A 26,558-nucleotide genomic window follows, 5' to 3' on the forward strand; every position below is an offset into this window, starting at 1 on the left:
TGACCGCTCTTTCAGAAAAGTAGTGTTTCCTAATGTCCAGCCTAAATCCCCCCAGCACAACTTGAGGCCATTCCCCCTCATCCTGTCACTAGTTACAAGAGAGAAGAGGCTGACCCGCAGTTCACTACAACTTCCCTTCAGGTACTTAAAGAGAGCAATAAGGTCTCCCCTGAGCCTCCTCCCTCAGGGGAGCTCAGGAGAACCTGACGCCTGGCCAGCCACTCCAATCTCATAATGCATGACTGGTGAACATGTTCTTAATAACCTAAATTAACTACTCAGCTATCTGCTGCTTGCTTTATCCTATTTTGTCTGTCTCTTGTTTCATATATTTTTTTTCCCTTTTTGTTGCTGCAATTGTGCCTGTTGTGGGAACTCCGCTGTAGAGAAAAACAAACAGATCTGTGTTTGATGTTGTGCTTTCTGTTCAGAAGTTTGTTTTCCTTTTTTCTTCCATTGCATCAATATTAACGTGTTGATTCATAAGCAAAATAAATAGAATCTATACTCTTTTTTTAAATCATGAAACCTCAAAGATATGGTTCCCACAGCAACTGCACAACGTGCACATACATTAAAAGCAAGGATATTACCACTCAAGGCAGAAATCAAATATGCATGAAGGAGTTACATGACTGGCACTTGGAAGACTATGCAAGTTTGAAACTCCACAGCCACCAAGCATCTTGGTTCTGTCTGTGTCAGTATGTCGGGAAGAAAAGATCTGTCCTCATGGGCACGACAGAACTTGAACTTGCCATGTTCAGAAGAGCTTACATGAGAAGAAGGTGGTGGTACCTTCACTGGTTGCATCACACTGGCCTCAAAGATGCTCTGGATAAAATAATTACTGTTAATTAACTGAAATTTACAACCAGAAGGTGTCATGACAACCAAAGCATTATGAAGGAAAATCTTTGTTCACTGTCCTGACCATTCACAAGTTGTGTGAATGAATTTCTCACAGTTTGAACAGGAATGAAAAGTGGTCTGTACATTGCTGGAGATATTCAAGTCATCTCTTTGCTCTTTTACGGTCCATGCAATGATTTCATCAAATAAAAAGGTGCTCAGCAACCTGGTTTGTGGAGCTCCAACAACTACTGGCTAATCAACATTTATTTTTCTAGGTCATGAATGCGGTATCTCAGCACTTAACCATCCCCAGCACTGTCAGCTGGGATGTAAATTCGCACCATTGACTGCTCTCTTCTAAATGACTCTCTCTTCTCTGCCCCTTGCCATTTTAAGCTCAAGACTTCAAAGAGTCTGTGCAGTGCAGTCATTGTACTCCGAGCCTGGAGCTCTGGCATCTCTCCTAGCAAGTCTAATATAGCTTGGTAAATGGAATGCGTGCCTCCTGCTGGCTAATGAAGAACAGCCCAGTTCTCAGTGAGGAGCCTTGAGAAAAGAATAGCGAATTCAGACTTAAAAATTTAATAGTAAAGATTATTTTCTTTTCCAGGGCCTATTATCACAAGTAGTGGGTATCATATTTCAGTGATGAAAGGAGAAGCAGCATGCCATCAAGTGACTAAATACCTTGGCACTATTTGTCTCGTGTAATGTAGTAATTAAAAGGAAGTTGAGGATTCCACATTTTCAGAAAGAGAACCATTAGCATGTTTAACAATAAGCAGCTGGATATTTTATTGAAAGAAATTGGTAAGTGGTTAACTGCCAAGATGGGAATTTTAGCATATGCAGCCCAGGTAGCTTCATACTCATCCTTGAATGAGTACCAGGCTGCTTAAAGAGAGATTTCTTTGTGACTTCATTGAAAGTTTGGGAAGTGAGAGTTAAGATACCATACACACAAGGAATTCCAGCCAAATTAATCTTTTCACTACTTGAATGAATTTTGGATTTGCTGTTCAACAGATATCCACCTCTGAAGCTGGACTTTTTTAAAAATGCGTTACATTAAAATAAAAAGCAGCCTCTATTAAAAATTGGCCATGCACACATAAACACATTTTTCCCCCTCACGGACAGGAACATAAAAGAAAGGTGTAATTCAGTACCTCTATATGCTGTCATGGTTGATTTTTCAAATTATTAATGTTTAAGCACCACGTGGGCATTCGAAGACCATCTCAACTGTGGTATTCCTACCCTTGCAGTATTTCTCCAACAGCCATACTAGACAGAGAATGTATGATCCAAAGGAAAGAGCTATCCGAATTGCCACCTTACACTCACACGCAACAATGGGCTTTGCAATATCAACCACCTCCTTTACATTTAGCATCAACATGTGAGAGGTTTTGTGAATACCATGACTATGGTCTGTTTTCATAGACTATGCATCAGATTGGTTTTGTTAGAAGTATTTGATTAGCATAGATTTTCCTTAACAACAGTACCCAAATTTGAAAGTAAACATACCAAAGCATCGCCATTTCTACGCACCAAGTTTAGTTCCTCTGTGAAATATGCCTTTTTCCCCCCCCTCTCTGAAAAGCAGCAGGTATTGCCAGCCAGATAATTTCTCAAAAATGCTCCAGGATAACTTACAGATATTAATTTATCCTTAAGCCTCTCAAAACTTTGGCAGAAAGACAAGTTTCATTTTTCTTTAACAAGTCTCTTCATTATGCAGATGTTGTAGCCAGATTGGCAATAAATTTTGCTATAGCAGGTAGATCAAATAAGGGAAAGATGATGTTATTTAACATTCTGAGCCCGTGTCACCTTCTGAACCTTAATTTATAGGTGATGTATTTTACAGTTAGCCTACTACAGAAATCTGCAAAGCCTATTAGATTACGTTCTCTGCTAATTAAAGTGTGATTGTTGTTCGAAGCATCTTCAAAAGCATCAAAATTAGTCATTGTGTAAGGTAAAAAGTCCATCCTATGTCCCATTTCCAAATTAACGTATACATTTTGATTACACCTCTCTGATTTCCATTTGTCTATTTTTGTCTCTCCTTTATTGCCCTGATTAAAAGCTTACTGAAACAAGTGGAAAATGAAAACTCACTGACTGAAGTGGCTTTAAAGCAGCTTTCAGAGAGTTACTTCACATCAGCTCCTTATTACGTGTTTGTTTTCACCCCCCTCTAGTTTCCATTTTGCCTTGTCACTAGTATTTTTACTTAAACACCAGGAATCTGTCTCTGCACTTTCATAACCTGGAACACCTGCACTAGTAATAGTCCATGCACTGCAACAGCTCATCTTCACTTCAGAGGAAGACCTTCTGACTTCTCAAAATAAGTTTGATATTAATGTGAAATGGAGCATGGCCTCTACCCTGGGCAACGCGCTCCGGTATGCATCTCTCTCAAGTCAGTTTTGGCAGTGTTGGGAGTGACAGACAAGAGTTGCTTGTTTTCCTCTTCCACCTTTCAGCAGATAATTTGGGTCAGTGCTTTTGTCTTCTGTTTCTCTGACTGCTGGGCTGGTTCATGCATAACCTCTGACAGAAGTAGGGGAAACCCAACCTGCCTTTCATGAGTCAACGTTCACTACATGAGGCTCCACACCCTCAGCAGGCACATTCAGGTGATCCACAGATCCCAAGAGCCCTGCTCTGGGTACAGCAATCCTGCATCACGCTCCAGGATTGCTCCCCATGGTCTGGGCATAAGTGACAAAGCTGCAGCAGAGGAGCTGCCACTTTTGGCAGTGGTCTTACGTAATTCAAAGACAGACTTTGAATTTCAGATTTCAGATGCTGGACCAGCAAAAAGTGAAAAGCTACTGGTATAATTGCATCTCTATACTCATGAGAGCTAATGTTTTCAAAGAGCACATCAGAACCTCCACATCTGAGATAACTAGTGGGGATCAGATTGTAAAGAAAGCTTAGTTTTAATGGCTGTTTCTGCTGCTGCAGCCAACTTTCCATAATCTAGGGAATTTAGTTTTACTTTAACACTTCGGTCAGTACATACCTAGCAGAAAAATATCATTCTTGCTGTCAACAAAACAATCTTCTCAAAAGAGGATATCGCATTCCAAACCCAGGCCTTTTTGCCAAAGGAAAGAAAATCCCTGTGGGATTTCTGGGATATGAAAGGTGCGGAATGAATACCGCTCTGGAGGCAGCTCGGTCCAGGTAGACCTTTGGAGAGCATTCCCTGCCTCTGGTGCTTGCTCCCCTTGGGGTGAGCATCCCATTTTGCCTAGGCAAGGAGTTTCCTCTCCCCTTACTTACCCCTGGCTCAAGCTTGGACCTGCAGCAGTTCATCTGGGTGCTTGAAGCCTCTCTACATAGGAAGACTCTGTGGTGCGTTGGCCATCTGATGCTGAGATTTAGCTGTTTGGTGGCATCCCTTCTCACTGCCACCTGATCCTTTCTACCAGGCTGCTTGGCATCCCAGCTGACTGTATGGTCTGGGAGCACAATGGAATGCCAACCAGTGTTGGTGCTGGACTTGGCCTGAAAGACAGGTGCATTTAGTGCTCAGGATACTGAGATGGAGAAGTCTTGGGAAGAATGTGGTTAAGAGTGAACTTGGAAGTTTATACTCTGCTACTGCTATCAGAGTTACTGGCAAAAACTTGCTCAAAGGGTAAACAGCACATACCAATAAGTGTGTGAACAAACAAACTCAAAGCCCTTAGAAATTATGAGAAAAGGAGAGCTAAACTCTGCTGCAGTTCCCAGCCAACCAGCACGGTTTCGAGACTAAGAAAATATCAGCTTCTAGCCTTAAACGCCTGTTTGTTCTTGCAGGGATTTAGGCAGGCTTTCATGCAGATTCTGTATAGGTCCCACTATTCATACTTGCAAATTTTAGAAAGTCCTTTCAGAGAGCCAAGCTTAGAGAAAAAATAGCTAAGGGTTTCTTACACGGTGGTAGATAGCTTTCTGTTGCACTGCAGTAAAACGGTCGGCTCTCAGTGGAGCTAAATTAATAAACTTTTTTATGATGGCTTGAAGTTACTGCTGCTATATTTGGGAGTAGACAGATAATTGGAGTGGTCAGGACTCTATCTGCAGTGCTGTGAAATTGATGTAATAATTCTTGACTAGAAATTATCCAAGTTTAGGAGAAAGCATAAGCATATGCATAATATATTTTCCAGAATTCTGCTAAGACCCCTGGGGATTTGGAGTGTGACCTCATAAACTGCTAATCAAAATCCACGTGACAAGGGAAAAAAATCCATTAATTATGTCTACTGACAGCTTCCACGATAAGGTAAGCAACAGTCTATAATCATTAACAAATTCTGCAGAAATCTGCATGGGCTTGCTCATATGAGTTCTCATAAAGCCATTGAAAAGGCATTATAAATAGAGGCAAAAAGGACATTGTTCTCATACGTCACTTTTTATAGCATTGATTTGTATTTTGATTCCTTTTTCAGTGAACGCTGCTAGGAGTTATGGCTGTCTGAGGGTCAACAAATTTCAGAAGGAACTAGCCTTCTCCTTTGGCCTGAAAAATCCCAGAGCCTTGAGCTTTGAAATTCGTGACACCCATACGAAAAGGTATCGTTTGCTGTGATTTATTCTGACAGCTACATTATTGGGTGCATGTTAACCAGGACAAATGGCAGTACAGGAGAGGAGTACAAACAGCCCCAAACTACACTTTCAGAAACTTTTCTCCGCATGGTGCTGGCAGCAGAGAATAAACAATGGCTTTTCAAAGGGTAAGATTTCATCAGCAAACTTGTATCAATCGCTCCTGGCTTTACTGGTGGTAAATAAGCAGACCATACCAAATGCCTGCTGCCAAACCTTTCATCAGGCTGTTCTACCATGCTCCTAAAAGCTTTTTTAGCTGTATAATATATTTGTATGTATGGAGAACAAAAGAAGCAAACGGTAATGAAGTCTCACTGAAGTCTCTTCTTCTTCATTACTTTATCCTAAAAGCTATTGTGTAAGCTGGCACAATACGATGCACTGCTTTGTATTTCCCTTTGTGAGAAATGCCCCTCTATGTCAAATTTGGTTTGCAGACTTAGAGCTATAAAGCGATTCCTCTCAACCAGAGAAGCAGCAAGAGTGTGAGGTTGCTGGCATATCTCCAATACCATTGTTAACAATTATGACATGACTGTCAAACCTTATTATCAGCTTTTAGGAATCTCTGTGAGATCCTGTAGGCACAGCTATTTGGCTTTCCTCTAAAACACTGCTCGCAGAAGGCAAAAGAATGAAGGAATGGACTTTTCCTTCTGGATGAATCACCGAGTACCTGCACAAAGCCACAGCAGTCAGGTTTTTGGGGGTGGGTGGGTCCTCAGTTCCCAGACACTGCTCTGCCTCTGGTTGCACTGAGGTCCCAGTGCTTCGTACCCAGCTTTGGAACATCCTCTCAGCAGGCATTTTAGTAGGTGGCACATAGCAATGCTTAGCACTGCACAGGACAGACCACAGTGCTGAAAGAACAAGAAAGTACCAATACTCCTGTTAAATAGTGGTTTCACAGCATAAGCAGACACATCCAACGTATTTCACGTGGCATTATGGCCAAAGGGAGTTTTGGTGAGAGGTTTGAAAGGCTGCAGCGAAGGAGCATTGCAGTTACCCGCTGAGCAGAGAGGTCTGCAGACATCACCAGTAGATGGAGAGTGATTATCACATGCATGTGTAAGCTCTGCTTATTTGCTTTGTATCAGCACTGCTAATCTGCCACGAGAGAGAGATTGTGGAGTTTTGAGATAAGATGTTCAGAATATCATTCTTTGCCCCGGTCTTAAACCCTAACGGCACAAAAAAAATAATAGCTATTACATTGCAGCGCTGTTTCTTGGAGTCTGGAGCATCCTTCTCCTGCTGGCCTTATCAAAACTCCCATTGTAATTGGCAAGTTCTCATTTTGCTGGGAATCTTAGCAGGGGAGGTCATTGATTTCTCACAACCAAATCGATCTTTTTACATGCCTGACTGCCCTAAATCACTACAAGTAGGAAACTATTTTCAAAATTTCTCAAGAGCCCTGAACATATTGATTGAGTCTAACTTTGACTTCAGACATTAAATTCTTTTTCCTTGATAAAACAAAACAACCAAAACACACAGAGGGTTACAGGTGGTTTTAAGTTCTAGACAGCAATCTGTTCTTCCTTCATTTATTTATGCATCTACCAACGATATTCAGATTAAACCCTTGATAGCTTTTCTCAAAATTTCCTCATTAACTTTTTCACATGTTCCATTGAAAGTTAATTTGGATTCTCTCTTCTTGTGTTGGTTTACTTACTCGTCCAAAACAGTTGTAATTCTACTAAATATCAGTATATTGCCTGTGTACTCATGTTTATAATCATTTCTCTTAGACTCCACTACTTCCAATTCAATTGCAAGAGCTCTGAAATCTAGGAGTTAGTTAATGGAATAAAAACCTCTACTACTGGATAAATGTTTCTGGTAATATCCTCCCTTGCCTTAATAAGTATGTACTAAGAGCATTAACTCTGAGGATAAAGGTTAGCCATAATGTTTTCCCTCATTTCCCCCAACCCATTACAGCGGAGAGCTCTGTTAGGGTTGTAGATGTGGTACATCACGTTAAGGACCTCCAGCTGAGAGTGTAAGTCATGTATGTGCTCAACACACAGGAGCTGAGCTGGACTTACAGAACCAGGAGACTTGCAAGCTCAGATCTATGGGTTTTGAAAGACACCTCAACCATACAAAGCTTACTTGGAGTACGCAGAATAGTTTACAGCAGAGCTGAATGACAGCAAATATATAGGGAAATGAAATATTCAGGTTTGCAGTTAGGTAGAGGACCCAACCCTGTTGCAATGTCTTTGTCCTCAAAGATGAAAATTATTCTCCAAATAGTTATCTCTGGAGCCATTTGGGAAAAAAAAACAGAGTGCCTACTACGAGCAGTACAAGGAACAGACATATAAGAAAGCCTTCCAGGAAAGGTACCAAGCCTTAAGCAAGTGACACAAATTTTGTTGCACCCACTCTTTTCAGTAGGGTTAAGCCAAAACACAAATATCATCTTTATATGCAATTTTAAGAAGTAGATGTATTTATATTTGTGTATGTATAGAGATATACGCACATACACAGAGATATACACAGATACAACTTGAAAATGTTGAGGTCATGGATAGTCAAGGGCTTCTTGAAGAAAACGGAAAATTCTGAAGACGAAGATTTGTACAAAACAATTTGAAACTCTGAGGAAATAGCTAACTATTTTAACTGGTAGTATTTTTTTTTTGTGGTCCTAAATGGACTACACGATGAAAGGCAAAATACTCCTCACACTGACAAAGGCTGTCGACACACATAGCTATAAGTTGAACACATGAAATCAAGCAAGCTCCTGCGAAGCATGTTGGATGGAAAATGCAGCCCTAACATTTCTTCTGCCAGCAGCTAGTTAAACCTACGCCAAGGATGCACTCCGGCACCTCGCCAGCAGGTGCATGGCCATGCAGCACCAGACAAGGCTCCGACATCTCTTAGCGTTGATGTGGCCATGGACCACCACGGTGGCATTATAAACAGCTGTGATATTTGAGCACGGGAACTATGTCATCTTCGGATGACAGCTTCCCCGTGTTTAGCATTGGGGATGTCAGTCCTCCTTGGCAGCAAGGCTTTCATGACAGTTAATAATCAGATCTCAAAATGCAATAAAGCTGTCTTGCGAATAAAGCTAGGAAGTGGCCAATTGAAATCCAAGGCAGCAATTATAGCTGGTGCAAACTGTATTTTGTGCTCCTGGATCTGCAGCGAGAAACAAAGGGGATTTCGCACAGTGTTTTGCTCCAGCTTTGACAGGCTATGACCACAAAAATAATGAAGCTGTTGGAGATACGATTGATAGCAACTTTTTAATGAGGGTTATTTTAAACCACTCTGTGGAATTCAAACACGGAGCAGAAGTCGAGAGGAAGGAAGAAGCAGAACAAAGATTTAGTTTTCTCTCTTTTCATTTCATAATCACATTTTACTATATTGGATTAAGTATCATTTGAACAATATGGTTTCTTCACTGATCTTGTTTCGGTGGGCTGGTTTGTTTGTCCCTTTTGATCGAGTGATAAAGCTGTGGGGTTTGGCCAGGAAGAAACGAAGCCCCAAGGGCTGCAGCACTGCCCAGGGAGCCTGAACATGTGAGCCTTAGTTTCCACCCCTGTCCTGGCATATCAGTTCAGCTTGAGTCCAGGGTAACAGGATGGAAGTGGATCCTAAGGGCGAGCTCTCCTTGACCTTGTTTCTGTAGCCTGAGAAAGCGAAACATCTTTTGCTATGCAAGCAATTCTTTTGCGCATTGAATCACGCTGTTTGTGGGAAGGCTGCATGTTACATCACTTAGTCCTCATATAATGAACAGCTAGGGAGGACAGCTCATGTTATGGTACTGAACAAACAGTGAATTGCATCTAAGTCACTTCCATATAGAACCAGATTTTGGAGAACATTCCTTTTGCATGCAAACTTCTGCATATTACTACAGCTATTGTCCAGGCACAGCCCCAAAGGCTTTACAGCAGTAAGGATATGAGCACGCACTGCAATTTACACTGCTTGTATTATGGTTAAGCCTGAAAGGCAGATATTACTGCGAAACCCAAGTCCCCAGCAGAAAGCAGCCTTATAAACACTGTGTACAGAATTCCATAGCATTACCAAACGGTGCTGCAACCTGAAATCATACAGATAACTTTGGTGTAGAAATATAAAGCCTGGAATAAACTGAACTCTGTAAAAAAAAAATATGTGCATTTATACACACAAACTAATTTCCTATGAAAGTTAATCTTTTCTATTACTCTTATTACATTTGTAAATGGAGCGCTAGTTTGAATTATGGCCAGGTACAGTATTTCTTTTATGCTTCAGTAGCCATTGCTTTGGTATTTCAAGTATTCATTGTAGAAGCTTGTCAACTCTCATTCATCATACACCTGCACACCGGTCCTACATAAGGATAGTTCGGAACTAGAGCAACCTTACTATCATTAAATAGCAAGTCAGCATTGCCGTTGCTTCTCTATAATAAATTAATTAGTAAAGAGTAACCAGGAAGCACTTAAGCATGCACCAGAGACAATAGCATTACGTATATGCTTAAGTGTAAACTTTGTTTGTGCTATAAGCTGAATCATGCCATGGTCCTAAAATATACAAAATTGAGTTTTACCTTACACGTATAACATGCATACTATTTTTAGGATGGATTATCTGCATGAGAATACTTTTTTTTTTTTTTTAGATGTAGAGAACTTTTTATTCTTCAGGTACTGTGGAGAATCTTCAAAAAAATTCCTGCTGGCTGTCAGTAACTGGGTAGCAAATCGATGCAATCTGCATTACAATACTTGCATCATGACTTTGAAGCGGTACTGAACTTCTTTGGCTGCCCGTGCATCCAGAATCACTTCAAAAATACAATTTCTGACATTCAAGGTTATCTTTGGCTTTGTTCCAAAGCATTTCATTGTAAACTGAATTCAGAGGGAGCAAAAAAGTGGCAAGCCAGTGACATAACAGTTGACACCTTTGGTTTTTGACACACAGAAAGCACAGCAGCACAAGCCGTGTCCTTGCACTGGGCTTACAGCATAGCCAAGTAGTCTTTGTAGGAGGATAGAAAGTAATGAAACAAAACTAAAGGCGGGCAGGTCCCACATGAGGAATCCTGCATGACTTAGAAGGAAGGTACCCCATTGCCTCCTTCGTCCTCATGTAAAAAGAGTACTGCTCATTGTAGCGTCAGAAGACAGTAATGTCACGTATTACATACACTAGTATCCCCTCCTAACCCTGGAAAAGCACATAGATGTGCTTACCTGTAAGCTCTGTAGCTGAGACCATTCAAGCACAAAGTAACATCTGCAATGTTGTACTGAAAATAAAGCTATTAGGGAAAAAACAAACAAAATCTTCCTCCTCCTCTATTTTCCAACAAGTTGGCCAGATCATCCTCCTCCTATTCTCTTCCCTTTATGATAGCTGTGTAACCCCATAGCTAGAATACTCCCATACAAAACTCTCCAGTGTATTTGAACATCCTCATAAACAAGCTAACGCTGTAGAGTTTACCTTCTCATGCAAGTTGGATTCTCATGTTCCTGCTCACATGGCTCTTGCCCAACTTCTGTAACATTCAGGGAACACCCTAGCAAGCCATTTTTCCAGTTTCTGCTCCTTTAATAGCAGCAGAAGACCTACATAAAAAGAGCTCCTCCCTTGAATCGTGCAGGGAGGAGTGCCATGAGCAAAGGCAACGACAAAGGAACAGTTGGAAAGAACCGAACCTGTACGAGCCATTCTCTGCTCCAGAAATTCCTATTTTAGGAAGCCTCCTTTTGAGAGCTTCAGGTTGCCCATGGCAACGCTTTATTTATTCTGTATAAATAGATTATTGGGATAATAAGTGTTTGAAGAAAAGAATATCTCAGTAGCTTGAAGAGACAACACAAAGAGCAAAACCATTAGTCAAATTTAAGATCGGTCTCTAAGCTAAGAAATTTCAAAGCTCAGGGAAACAGCATCAGCCACACTTCTGCAAGCATGGATATTTCTCCTAGCAGTTTTTGCATAAGGCTTCATGTGAATTAATGCCATAAGGAAACATTTTGTTGGCATAAGAATGGGAAGCCATCCCCACAAAACCCAACCCCCGTGATTTTTCATACTATCTGTCTTGACTTACACCCGATCCATTTTTGGTAAATAAATGCAACTTGACCTTTCTAGCCCTTTCTTGCTGCTATTGCTTTCACGAAGACAATGCAGAAGAACCATTTTGCCTGAACTATTTACATAAATTAAAGTGGATTTACTGAGGCTGAAAACCTTCTATTGTCTCCTTATGGACAAGTATTAAAATGGTAATTCTTTCCCATATTTTTAATCTTCTCAACATGTTCCCTTTACATATACAGTATGAACCAAAGATAGCAGGATTTAGGAGAACGTTTGCAAATTTTATTTTGGCATATTGTATAACGCAAGTTCAAGGTGATGGAATAAATTACAGATCCCTGAAGGAAAGAGAACGTTGTCATTTCTGAACCCCAACTGTTATAATTGCACATCCCAATTATGTATAATCCTGTATGAATTAGTAACTACAATGGCTCCACTGAATAGGTCAGAAGTATTGCAAAGAAACAGACTTCTGCTTGGCATTAATTTATCACTGCTTTTAATGACGCCATCGTTACCACGTCTGATTTGTTATTTATGAAGTTACCTGCCTACCAGTTCTTTCTTTTAATCACGGTATTTGAATCATTCTGTCCTCTCACACTTTCTTCTTCCACTATGTGGAAACTTTTCCCATGTGCCAGAATTACTCATTCGTATTGCTTTATGCTTATATTTACTTTCTTTGCTAATGAACCTCCCACAAAAGAGGGTTTTCTCTTCCGAACAGAAAAACAGTGCATTTCATCCAACGTGACAAGATTTTGATTTGGATGTAGGACAAGTACTGAAGTACTGTAATGATTTTATTATTCTGTGAAGCAGTACAGAACACAGTATGTTTTAACTTGATACTAAGTCTTTGGAAACTGCCTTCCTCTCAAATGTGTGATACTTTATACGCAGAATAAAACCAAAAGAACCTGCCTGTAATCATGCCATCTAAGAACTTCACATGCTAACATAAGTTTGATTCCTTTAAATACCCCTCTTTAATATCATTTCTATTCACAGATTTTTAGTAATTGCAATGTTCAACTTGTTCATAAGGTGGATGCTACATTTTTGTGAGCCTAACAACATAAAACAGCTTGCCTTAATTAGGAAAGCATTACACTCAGGAGATTTAGTTTTTTAATTGGTTACTGAAACCAAGGCTAAATTACATAAGGATACCCTTGCCAGTGACAGAATAGGAAGAATTACAGCATTTTGCAACCTTTACTAAGTTTAGGGACCCAAGCTGCTGGCCCTTGTGACTTACAGGACTCAGATTGATGCTGGAAGTTCAGACTCTCGGTGTCCAATGGCAGGAGCTGAAAACTACTGCCATCCCATGTCTGAAAGTGTTGTCTGCTACCCAGCACAGCAGTGCTTCCACCAAGAGGAAGAAATGCTTGCAAAGAGCGTTTCCTCCAAAGTTGACTCCTTTTTTCATATTTTCATACAGGAGGTTCCCTACTACACCTCTATAGATTCCACTGGTGATGCTGAATTTATGAGGATCAAAATGCCCTAAGCTCTTCTATTCATGTTTTATTCATGTTTTCAACCTCTCTTTTTATTTACCTGATATGCTGCCTGCCAGAAGTAGTTTTTGGCAGACAGCAGATAATTCATTTTATGGACATCTGCTCAAAATGTTTTGTGAATAATTAGAGAAGTCTGTAGGGTCCATTCAATGGGATTGAGCACTGACAACACCAAGAGACTTCCAATGCTCTGATCTTCCTAATAATAATAAAAGATTTTAAAAAGAAATTTTGTTCCATATTGATGCTATAACACTGAGCAACGGGACTTACAGCAGGACCTTTTGGGCTCCAGTCCTCTTTTTGACATATTCCATTGCCTCCACTCTGATGAAAGAACAGCTTCATAAAAACAGAGATGGGAGGAAGAGATGACTGCTGGGTGAAGATAAGATTCCTATTTGCTGTGTTAGAGAACATAGACCTCATTTTCATGGAAGAAATATTAAGTTTGGATAAGGGATGGGCACACACCTGTTTCATTTGTGTAGTCTATGTGCCAAAATAGGCAAATAGGTTTTTCAGAGTATGTTTGTGCTTACATATCAGTGCTGTTATTCATTACAGTTATCCAAACGACATCATGTGTTTATGGATATTTGCACAATTTGTGCTCCAAACCAAATCTATCTATAAAAAGAAAAAGTCGGCTGTTGTTGGTCTATTTCTATTTCACTGGTGTTTTTGCTATGGGGAAGCTCAGAATAGAGAACAGTTATCTTCCACATCAACCCACCTACATGCATTCAGTCTCCGAAAAGTTTTCTGACATAGCATATTGAATAAATGTTTTCAGCATTTGTTGCTTTCATTTTTAGGAATTTGTCCACACGGTTTTTAAGAACTACTTTATTTTAGCTATGAATATTACAAATGAGTAATTTGTTTTTATCTTAGCTCCTTGGCTGACTAAAAATTTCATGTTGTCCTTGCACTCACTGAGGTGTTCTCTTTATTTATATATCTCTAGAGAAATATTCTCTTTAAGAAGCAGTAACAGCATTTAAACCTGACAGAATTCAATCCTGCGTGCCAGTGACACTAAATACATTCTCCCATTTTTTCCCCCCAAGCTCTCCTCAGGCTCCCCAAAAGCACACAGCAGCCACAAGACCATTTCTGCAGACAGGATAGATTTCATAAATGGCATTGTTCTTGACACTTTAGCAAATAAAAGTTACCATTTTCGAACTGCAAACCAACCTCCACTTCCAGCCTGGGGTTTATGATGGCTGTATACACTGTGCAAGCATTCTCATCACTGTAGAGTTACATACAATCATTGCAAGCTATTAACTGAGCCTACAGATGAAATTATAATATGATTGTCTCCTGTATCAGGCATCTGAATTGCCTTTCAAGGGTTTTGTTCACAGCAAAAGACACAAAATGAGCCTTCAGATAGTTAGCAATGGCACTGTTAACTGCACTTTTACCTTGCTCCAAAGTAGTGATCATACAATAATCCAACTTTTATTTTCTCTTCGTCAGTTATTTCTTGGCTTGCCTGGATTTAAATAAACTATTTTGTAGCCGTTAATTATACTCCCTCCCCCCCATTATTCTTTTCCTTAAATGAACCTCAACTGAACAAAGCAAAACTTCAGGGACAATTTCACATGTTTCACAATTGTATTTTCTTCCCCCAACAGCCTTGTGATAGTTTTCCATCCAGTTATGGATCCATTTACAAAAGGCCAGGGTCTATTGCAGCACAGAGCAGCAGCTCCAGCAGGACCACCACCTCCAGATACTGCTGGCAACCTCTCAGTAGCTTCCTTATTGTCACAGAAGCATTTGCATGTTGCATACATTAAGGTAATATGAGAATTAAAGAAGTACCAATAAAAGCCATCTCCATTGCTCAAATAGACAGCCGGCCCTCATTCTCCCCACTGACCTGCTCTGCTGTACGTCCCAAGGTGTGAGGCTCATTCTGAATGCCTCTGTTGAGAACAGAGATTAGGAACTTCCTCCAGCAATAAGCTGGTTGCTAAACTATTACCAGTGGCTTTTCCTGGTCTGCTTGTCATTCTTCCCTCTCTGCTTTAAAGTTTTCTTAATTTTTTTTTTTTGGCATCTTACTGCACATTTCTTTCATGCATAAATTTACGTATTTATAGAAATTCTGTCAAAGTAGGTACCAAGTATCTGTCCTGGAAAGGAGAGCTGACAGTTGGCTCTGAATGTCACTGGATATCTTGCTTCCGCAGGTATCACAGAAGAGGACACTGACAGTGTCACACCTGTTATTACTGAGGCAAAATACGTGATGCTGTGTTTCAGACTACGTTTCTAAACTTGTTATTAAATGAATGGTGTGTATGATTTTCTATTCCTCATTTAAATCTTTTTTTAAAATAAGAACTTGAAAACCAGTGAATTACATACACTAAAAGCTTTAAACACTGTAGCACTTTGATTGCCAGACAGATTCTACTATTAGAGAACATTTCAAGCAAATTTTTAACACAAATGAAGCTTATATATGAAGAATTACATCCTTATTAACTATCTAATATATCTGAGCTAGCTTGCTGGCTTTAATCTAATCTAAGAATATGAGTCTGCTTATCTCTGTAGCTGGAGGAGCAAGACCTTTATTGTGGGCATCTCATTCAGTACTAAGGAAGTTGCTGGAGATGCAGAACAGGGAGGGAACTGTGTTCTGCAGCAGAAGACTCGAAGGCCAGTGTTGGGATGCAGCTTTCAGATGGCCAACAGGGGCTGCTGGGTAACAGGGGCAGAGCACTGTGATTTCTAGCTGTATTTGTTTTCTGGTTAATTATCTTCTGTTTAAAAAGGACTTCAAATCATGACAACATTAATAAAGTTAAGCATGCAAGGAGTGGATCGAGCAGATTCTTACCGGTGTTGTTGACTCGGGTTAATTACAATAAAGAAGAGTATACAGAAGAGTTTACATGGGAGGATTCCTCCTCCATACCCAGTGAGCAATACCAGCACACAAGAAAGAAAAAAAACACTACTCCTACAGATTTACCATGTAGTCAGAACACTAATTAGTGTCAGCTCCAAGACTCTCTTCCTGCAATCATGCATTGGAGCTTTTCAGAAACTATTCGTCAGTAACATACTCAGCAAGAATTAGATGTTGTATTTTACTTCTCCTCTGTATGTATTGAATCACATGGAGGAAAGCACTTGCTGACTGCTTTATAGGAAGTTCAGGATAAAAGAAAAAAACTGTATCTTTTTGTCTCCCTCCTCCAGCTGAGTACTGAGGGGCCTTTCCACCACACTATATGGGACATTTAAGCTGCGCATTGCTTTTATGGCAAAGTTCACATGCACATTAAGCATACTCTGCTGGAATATTAAAATACACAAGTGGAGATGGTCCAAAAGCAAGCAAGCTCCTTACCAAGTCAAGCCTTCAGAGGTCAGTTAAAGCAAGAGGCTGGAAAAGGTTTGCAGTAGGAGAAATGGGAGCAATACAGCCCATTGTGGCTCAGGACCAGACCGAATGACTTCATGAGCTGTGGCTGCCAAGATAGCACGGCACAGAGTTTAACTTAACACACTGAGTTCCCTCCGGTGCTGCACCTGGGGGGAGGTGCACAGGGGATGCTTAAATGCACACAGATGGCTCAGTGCAAGAAAGCAAAGGAGAGCCCAAACAACCAACTGGAAACTGAAGCGTGAATTTTAAATAGACAGAATGCATTAGCCAAACAGGAACTTGGCTTGGAAGCTTAGCAATCAAGGGTTTTATATCTGTATTGTGGAAGTTTTATGGGCTTACATGACCATACCATGTAAATATCAAAAACAAAATAATAGCTGTACTAAGAGAACTGCTCAAAACCAGGCTTCTGTGCAGTGATATAGCGATGAAGTCTCCCTAGCTCAAAACCACATTGCCACAGCACAGACTACTGTGTTCAATATGTTCTTGCTGATTAAAAAGAACCCAACAAAAAGAACCCCCAAATGCCACAACTGCTGAATGCACCAGCATTCTGTGAGACCTGACATGTCTAGCTAATATTGGAAAACTGATTTAAATGCGGACCCATAGCACAATCCTGGTTCAAAAGGTGTGCACGCATCTGGGAGACATGATCTGTGTTCTCTCTAAATCCCGAGCAACTTAACAGTGTCCTTGTAAAGATAAATAAAGGAATATTAATCATATTGATATAAGAAACAAAATCAAAACCACTGAAGTGGTTCAAATGTACTCCCTCCCTAAGTACCTAATGCAAAATAGCACCTTTAAAGAGTTAGATTAAGTCTTTACAGTTTCATTTTCTCCTCTCACAGACCCGTCACAACATCCCTGTCAGTCTCGCATCCTGCAAGGGATGCTTTTCAAAACAGCAACACAGCGCTGCAAGGGCTTGTCACCAGCACAGCACGATTTAGCTATCTGCATGGAATGGGATTCGGTCAAGAAATGACAATTCCCAAGGTTATCCCAGAATCATATGAACTATTAGCTCCTGTTTTATGGCTACTTTAGAGAAAATAGAAGAAATTTTGAGGTAGTTTCTATTATAGTCTTCCTGACTAACTACCCTAAGTAGTCTTGTTGCTTCACTGACCTAAAATTTTAAGCATTTATCTTTATTTATCATTTCTGAGCTTTCATTATACAACACTTTCTTATTTATTTTGGATAATTATAATTTCTCTTTAGATTACTTAAAAATATTAATTTCTCACTTATTTAAGATCTGCCTTGGGTACAAGCCCTAGTTTTGGTAACAGCGAAGCACCATCCCTTCTCCCTGTCTTTCCTTCATTGCATGTATTTTCCCTCTCATCCCACCAATGTTGGAAAACCAACTGGTTTTCCCCCCCACTTCTTCCTTACCAGGGCTCAAGTACGGAAGAACCAGATGGTTTCAAGACTAAACATAATAACCTTTGAACTTCACCAACAGACATCACCAAATTCTAAACTGAATACATAAATTTACATTCTCCACCTCCCTGTTTCTATAAATTTAGCTTATCTAACACAGCCCAGAGTCCCATTGCCCCGCCGTAAATCTGCTTTATAAAGGAAACATTTTTAGTTCTGTGACATGCCTTCCAAAGCAACATAAGCTAAAAACAAATAAAGGCCCTCACTATTGCACATAAATGTATTCATTTCAGAACATAAGTTACAAAACGTTGGTTGAAATTCAAAAGTAAAAGAAGTGACATTTGCTACTTTATTGCATGGTGCTGAGCCCAGATGATTTGCAAGCTGCCTTGCTTTTGAGTTACAGCTTAGCTTGTCTCAACGCAGAGGTCGGTACTCGGGGCTGTGTCTGTGGAACCACTCGCAGTAATTCAGCAGCTCTGGGGGACAGGGTTAGTCTACATTTCAGCAGCTTTGCTGCCTGCAACAGGATCTATACAACCTACAAGATCAGCTTACAGAAGGGGGCCCTGAAGGGTTCTCCGAAATATAAAGGAGCATGTGTAGAGCATTGCACAACCCAGCTCACAAATCTCTCTTTTGTTGTGTTTATGTCATTTGTAAACTCCGCAAAGAGCTCAAAGCAAGCTCAATGTCATAAATCTTGAAAGAAGCTGGTACTGCTTATATAATTTATGTATCATGAGAGGTACTGAGAGCACTACCCAGTTTTCAGAGGCTGAAAACAAGGGGAAGCAGCCTGAAGCATACGAGCAGAAGAGGACTAATTAAAGGGGCTGACAGACAGGTTTCTGCAAGAGCAGGGACAGTTCAGGGGGAGCCCGGCTGGAAGGGAGGAGGAAGGTAAGGGGGAACAAGGCAGTGATGTGCCCACGTGGACAAGCAAGGAACAGGACACACCAGCCCCTCTACAGCACTGTCAGTACAGAGAAAGCTTTGCAGGCTCGTGGCTACAAGCTCCAGAGAGTCCCTGATGCATTTTTGCTTTGTATAACATTGTTCACTGCAAATCCATCGTTTTAAGCAAATGCATTACATTATCCTTACGTTCTCCCTTGCGATGAGGCTTTTTCATTATTTTTCCTGTCACATTCACACAAGTGGGTAATGAATCCGTTAGTCAAGGGTGGGCCAGGAAACATGCAAGGAACATGTCATCTTACAAATCTGCTTCCTGGAAACCCTGGTGAGTGTTTTGGCATTTCCAGGCTGTGTAAGCATAGTCTTGATAGCACACAATTATTGGCAGCTACTAGACGGTTCTACAGCAACTGGAAAAGTAGGAGTGACTTAGAAATAAATAAGACCTGGGGACATGCTCATTTTTAATAATGCTGCACAGGCCACAAGGAATACGGGTATTCATGTATTAGCACCCTAGAGAAGTCCAACACCAGCTGTTTCTACATTGGACATAATTAAAAGCATATACCTATAAGTAAAATATGATTTATCCCACAGTATTTCAGAACACAAGCATAGATATTGGTCAATGTGAGCAGCATGCAGAAAACATCTGTTAGGAGAGTCCAGCTAGAAAACCTGTAAAGTCTTGCATCTTTCTAAATTAATTTTGTAATTTGTCTGAACTCTCTAAAGGTTCTTCTCAGAATAATCAAAGTATAGTGGGGGTTCCCTAGACTAATTAATTCTTTACTAGTAGAAAGGTGATTCGATACCAAGTTCTTCTATACTGCTACTTAAAAACAAGATCTGCTTGAGAACAACAATACCGTGGTTCCATAGCAAGGATTCAATTTATAAGGCAGCAATATAAAACCTCTGCGAGACCCGGAACTGAATCAATCATTACCAGCCATGAGCTGAAGACAAAACAAACCAGCAAAACAAAAACCAGCCTGAGCTGAACATCTGTGGGCTGTGTAGAGATTCAGAATTTATATAATAATAGGGGCAGAGATCCCTCTTTAAAGTATCACAAATCTAAACCTAAGCCTGGTGGGTGTCAGAACACGCCATCTGTTAAATTAACACAGTTTAATTAATCAAAGTTAAACGTTTTTACTTTTTTTTCCCCCCCTCTTCTATATCTGAATACACATTAATTCCACAAAATAGCGTATACCCAGCAATTAGATCCGTGAAGAATTTAGGATGATTAATGTGTTTACAGTGAAGACCCAGCCAATGGAAAACTCACGTCGTAAAATGTGGGAAGATATGCAAAATAATGGCAAATATACAGCAAATATTTATTGTAATGTGTAAGATAATGGACAAAAAGTAAGGCCTGGGTATGGCAGCTGCCATCCAGATGGCCAACACATGGAGAGCAGAGAACGGCTCTCTTGAGCTAAAGCGGGAAGAACCTTTGGTTGAAATAAAGACAGAGGTCCTCTAACTGTCAGACACTCACCAAACAGCAGCTGCTAAAGGAGGAGTTCCAGAATGCTGAAAAAGGTGTTCCAATTTGTCAGACACGTTTGAAGCTTTTCTGGACAAATGCATCTGTTTATGAAATACCAAAGGCTCCTCAAAAATCTCCTACAAGAATGCCCACACACTCAGAGAAATAACCCGTGTTCCTCCATGTCTGTGTTCCTCGGACAATCTGCTGAGAAAGGCTTCCCCAATTGGGGTGAACCCGTGTCCAGGACACCCCATCACCGCTCAACTCCTAAGTAATGCTTCCTGGTTTCAGGAGAAAAAAAAAAAGAGGATTTCATGACTTTGAAATACGTACAACCGTGGAGAAGACCTGTGCTGAATGGGATCCAATACAGATCTAGTAACGTCAGAGCAACCGGCCTTGAATTCTTAATGCAATAACTCAGTTGTTCGCCTTGTTCCAGCACACAGAGCACCAGAACTGAGAGCCCCCATGAGGGAGCACATATAATACGAAGGCTTAACAAAAACTTCCATCCTTGTGCCAACCCTACAACAGAGATTTTCCAGGTAAATTCATAAGCTGTTCGGTATGTTGTGATTTTATCCATCCCATACTTATTCCCATTGCTGCACAGACAAAACCCATATATTGCTTGTTCCTCAGGGAAATTATCTGAGGTTGGAGCTACTAGTTCATATAAACTGTCACTGTATGTTAGAAATGTATACAGTTTAGTTTCTGCAAACTATTTCTTTTTTGTGTGTGTGTAGTAAGAAAATCTACATAACGTTCTTGAAGCTAAAGGTGCATTGATGCAGATGATTAACCTTCTCAATTAAACCAGCTGACCCAATGTTTCATAGCTACCCTTCTGGTAGTGCACACGGCTGCTGGGCAGGGGAGAATGTCTGGACATCTCTGGGCTGGAAAGGTGCAGTTTGCAGAACATCATGGGAACAAAGGTTTTTTTCTTTACTGGGAGCCAGGTTGAAAAGACTGCTCCAAGGAACAGCAATACATAGCCACGATCACCTTGGTAACAATTAAAAATATTGGCTGAGATTCCAAAGTCAAATTTTAGAGAAAAGCTGGTTAAATCCTAAAGAATCACAACAGAACTCTGGGATTTGTAGTTAGAAACAAATGCTGATCTCATGGACAACGTCAAGCACCATCTCCAGGCTCCAGCCAGCACTTCAGCCACTATCCATGCAACTGGGTTGGGAAATTACAGAGTGCCTTCTGGTCATGGAAAACAGTTTTCAGGATTGAAGAGACAGTAAAGAGAAGAGAAGACAAAAAAGAGGAAGACAACAGCATAGCCCTTCTTGTGCTGATACCACTCTCACGTTCCCCTAATCCTCCTTGCTCACTTCCTGCTGCTGTGCAGCCTTTAATGGCTGTATTGGCTATACAATAACTTATTTTTTAAGCCTACATGACACAGAGAAACAGGAGTAAAAGGACAGAATTTACTGAGTAGCTGAGCTCCACAAAACAAGACTTAAAAAAAATAGATTTTTCAAGATTGGAGCAGATAACACAACTGCAGCTGTGCCGCAGGAGATGGCTGGCTCTGCTCTCCAGCACCATCCATGAACATGGGCAGCGCTCCCATGGCACTGAAGCTGCACAGCTCCTTCTGCTCATTATGACCACTCTCTCCTATCACTCCACAGCACATTAAAGTACAGTTTATCTTTCTCTTACCAGAGGACTGGGGAAAAAAAAAAAAAACAACCTGATAACAGACAGCTGATTTTTGCTTTGTGTTTTGTCTCTGTGTCACATCCTTAGAAGATGAGAGTTCACTGTCACTACAGAGAGATCTCAGTGTGATTCCTCAGACAGGCATTTACATACACGGTACCAGAAATATCAGAAAGAAAAGCTAATTAAAATTCTCCTCAGTTCAGCAGAAGCCCTCCACCTGTGCTTCTGGAGGCCCTTCACATGCTACCATTGCTCAGTTTCTTTTCCTGTGGTCAAGACAGGCATAAAGGCAATGCAAAATAAAAAGTCATAAAACAGCTATAATACCAAACCAACAGGATATAGCGTGTCTCCCACCACGCAACAGGTAAGGAAAGAAGCCAGAGGCGGATCAGATCCAGCACTGGCTCCCACCCCAGGCCCAGATACTCAGATCTGCCCACCAGCCGTGCCAAGGGCAGCTCCTACAGTACAGACTTGGCCAAGCTTGAGCATACACCAACAACACTAGCAGAGATTTGAGCTGATTGCAAAGAGCTCCTGAGATCAATGAAGCACATAGCATAGTTAGCTTTTGAAACAAGGCCAAAACCACAAAAAAACACCAAACAACATAAACTTCAGAAATCCATTTTGCCTCAGTCAGACTCACCTTGTCAGAAGCATCTCTGTGTTTTGCTGGGCACCTGAAGTTACACAAGCATATCCATGACTGCTTCACCAAAAGCAAAGTGGGTAAATCAGATTCCTTAATCCACTATCTCATGCTGTCACAGAAAGTCTTGTGCTAAACTGCTGAAGGATCCAATTCAGCCTGCCACGTGGCTTAGCACTAAGTCTGCTCAGCCCCAACACAGCAGTCTTCAATCACATCCCAACTTCATTTTCACCTTTCTATTTCTCAGGAGCCCTTAATCAGGCACTGGGGCACACCCATGTGATCACTCCTGCTCAGCTGTTCCCACAGCTGTGGTGTGTTTAGGAGCAGTCCTCTCCCGACTGCCTGCCCAGCTCTTGCTGCTCAGGCTCTAACCCAATGCAGGCAGCCTCTGTGCTGAACCAGGATGCTGCCCAAAGAGGATGGGAGCAGGGAATAAGGTAGCAGGAAGGTGATACTGGCAAAGAGAAGCTGCAGATGTTGCCGTTAATGAAGGGAGGGTTGGAGCAGCAGCCCAGCTGCATGCTAAAAGAAAATGCTCTCTTGCCCAGATACAGGGCAGCAGGCAGGGAGAAGTGCCCAGCAGGCTGTTTGTGGACCACTGTCTCTCCAGTTCTGTACAACTCCCCCATCAGGAGTGCACCACCTGGTTCCGACTGCTGTTATGGCCTCCATTTACCTAATCATCAAGAGCAGAAACAGAGCAGGGAGCACTGGAGAGGCACAGATGGTGGTGATTAGGGAAATCTCAGACATGAGATTGGATTTAAATTTCTTCAGAGAGGAAAAGAAATTGAAAATTTGTTTCTCCTTATTCTGCATAAGCAACTGCTCAACTACTGCCTAAATAGAGACCAGGGAGAGGAGAAGAGCAGTTCTGCTTCCTTGAGCGCGCTGCGGATGTTACCTCTCCAAAGCGTATCGTACAACTGAATTGGGCTGGGTGTTTCACCTTGGTGGGAAATAGTAAAGATGAAAATAAATCATTTTGACCTGATCTATTTTTTCTCCCTTTGTGTTTTGCTTCACCTGAGAAAGCAATTTATGTAATAAAGTCAAGCAGGAAACAAGTATACCTTCCACCTCTGTGCTGCAGCAAGCTAGAGCAGGTTCAGCTATGATTGCAGGTGCTGCTTTGCACCTTCTATGATCATTTGCACCTGTGAAAATTGTGTTTAATAATACACCTGCCTCAGAAGGGTAGCATTTTGTAGGTACAGAACAGAAGCACAAACAACAACCCACTGCTCGAGGCAGCAAGGTCTTTGGTTCTCCATCTGTTTTTCTCTGCATGTGGAGAGGCTGATTCAGAATACCCCTGACACGGTCACACAGCTCACTTGGCCAACTTCACGTCAGAGATGATTAGTGAAAAAGGGAAGAAATCTTTCCTCTGGGGATGCTGAAGGCAAGTGGAGGACAAGTGTTAGCTGAACAGTATCACTGTATGAGTCAGGGGGAGTTTGTTCTGTAACTGAGTCGCAGCTCAGCTCCTTTAGCTTTAAAGTTATTGAAAATACAATGTTGAATTGTGTTTGGGTTAGTGGTTCTTTCCAAACCACTTCACTGAGTTATCACCCTGAGGCTAAAACAGAAGAACGTTCCAGTCTCCCTGCTAAAACTTTGTTCTCCTGAGTAAGAGGGAAGAGCAGGTCACTGCTTAGGATGCAGGTCTGAGGCCAGGAAGGTTGTGCTTCTTCCCTAGTCCATCATAAACTGAACATATGACTTCAGACACTAGTCTTCACCTGTGTCTCCTGTGCTGCTCAGGCAACCACTTTGGATTCAGAAGCCAGCAAGCCTCTGGTTCAGCAGTTCTGAGAGAAGGTAGAAAAGCACTTCTGTCTTTCACTGGGGTACGGTGAGGATGAATATCTGGGATTTTGACTAGCTCAGCTACTGGAGTAACGGGCTGATCAATAGCTAGACCAGATTCATGCTATCTGCTGATGGATGGGATGAAGGGATTTACCAACAGAGTTCAGCGAAAGCTTAATGAAGCCTGTGCACAGCAGGAGCTAACAGCTATTATCACCTTGCTACTTTATGCATTCATCAGTTGAGTCTTGAGGTGTAGGGAGGAAGAGGAAAATACAGCTTTTTTTTTTTTTTCTGTTTTAAGCTGATATCCTGATTAATTAACTAATTTGACTGTAATTAAATTGCTGAGATTGTGTGCACAGCATTCCCAACTGCTAGATCATGTTGCTGGGGGACCTGGGCACGCCTCCAGAAGCAGACTGCAGTCCCTGCAGACTAGGGGCCTTCTGGAGTGCTTCTGAGAGTGACTATTGCTCACTTCATCCATCTGGAGCTGAGATAGAAGGCTCTAGAAGCTGCTGAACCCCCAGGTGAAAAGGCAATTTTATCCTGCTAATTGCTAAGCAGGTAGTTGAAGGGCAGTGTTCCTTGATCCTTTCTTACCAGAGATGGCGATGCTCCAATTACTCAGTTTTCTTTTTTAATGTTCATTGGCATTGTACTAGAAAATGGAAAACCATTCAACACAGGCAGATTCAGAGATGGATTCAGACCTTTCCCAAGGAAGCATGAGACAGTAATGGTCAGCATGATGAGTAGCAGAAGGAAATGGTTGTTTTCACTTTGACTCACTTTAATTGCCAGTAGTTCAATAGCTTAAACTGCAGAAGTTTGCATTGGAAGATCTGCAGCAGAGCCTATGAGGCACTGCAGAAGTGGGTGTATCATTACATCCTGGGAGCTGCAGCTATATTTCAGACACCCTTGTACTAAGAGAAAACTGAGTTTCCCGATTTCAGCAGGCTATTTCACCCCTGCTGTTCCTTCCGTGGGGTTATATACTCAAGATATTTTCATTCTTCTCAAAATACCAGTATCGTTTCCCAGGTAGTTGTCTACAGCTCTGTAGAAATGGATGTTGTGGGACACCGCACTGAGATGATTAGCATGGAACACCCCACATATAACGTCATCAGCCCCACTCTGCAGGCCTGTGATGCCACTTGGATTTGGAAACAGATTCTGCTCCTTTTTACCAGCTTTGTTAATATCTCCATGCAACTATGTAGCTTTGGGTAATTCCCCCCCCTACAGCCTCCTTCTCCTGATTTCTGATTTTCTCTAAACAGAGAGATCCATTAAGTAGTGGTGGAACCTGCTACAATCCATGGGCTTCCATATTTGCAGAAGTTCAGGATATGCATGCATAACTAATCACGTTAGATGCATGAATGCAGGTGGGGCACATGAGCAAGGTATGCACTTACACATGTACAGATTTACATGTGAACATACCTTTCCTTTCAAAAGAAAGTTTATTTCAGTTTGCTAATATGCACAGTATTTGTTTTCTTATAAATTTTCCCTTAACTGTATTTTTATAAGAACCACAGCAAGCTGTCAAGCGTAATAGATGTTATCAGCAATATTAAATTCACAAATGCAATTTCATGTCAAATATGGAATCAATTTCTTTCTGGGTAGTTTTTACCGCAGATTTCTCTCTTAGTGACTATCATTTAATTTCAGAATAGCTTATTGCTGCAGTGTACTGACGTTGGAGATAATTTTGTGAACTATTTAAAAGAAAATTTACTTGTTCGCTTCTTTGCTACTTATTGACATTTTTCTAAAAAGCATCGTAAACTCAATCCTGCACGCCGCAGTTACTTGATCTGTGTGCCTAAGTCAAGTCCTAAGGGCAGGCGTGGGCTTGGTGGCTTTGCAGCCCGGGTGCCTGGCCCATTACATCTCCTGCACCCATCACAGCAGCAGAACAAGGCTCCTCCTGCAAACCAATTTCTGGGCACAGATGGGTAAATTTCCAGA

At 41.2% G+C, this 26,558-nt stretch overlaps 1 protein-coding gene across 1 annotated transcript in view; it reads right to left on the minus strand.

The window, feature by feature from the left end:
* The window catches only part of LOC110404825 (contactin-3-like), a 129,188-nt gene extending 106,241 nt beyond the window's left edge, over positions 1 to 22,947 (minus strand). Inside the window, exon 1 of the mRNA XM_021409550.1 lies at positions 22,743 to 22,947. Coding sequence (XP_021265225.1) covers positions 22,743 to 22,756 — 14 coding nt within the window. The 5' untranslated portion in view covers positions 22,757 to 22,947. The remainder of the gene's footprint in view (positions 1 to 22,742) is intronic.

The sequence above is a fragment of the Numida meleagris genome, chromosome 11 (genome assembly GCF_002078875.1).
Source record: "Numida meleagris isolate 19003 breed g44 Domestic line chromosome 11, NumMel1.0, whole genome shotgun sequence".
Lineage (NCBI taxonomy): Eukaryota > Metazoa > Chordata > Aves > Galliformes > Numididae > Numida > Numida meleagris.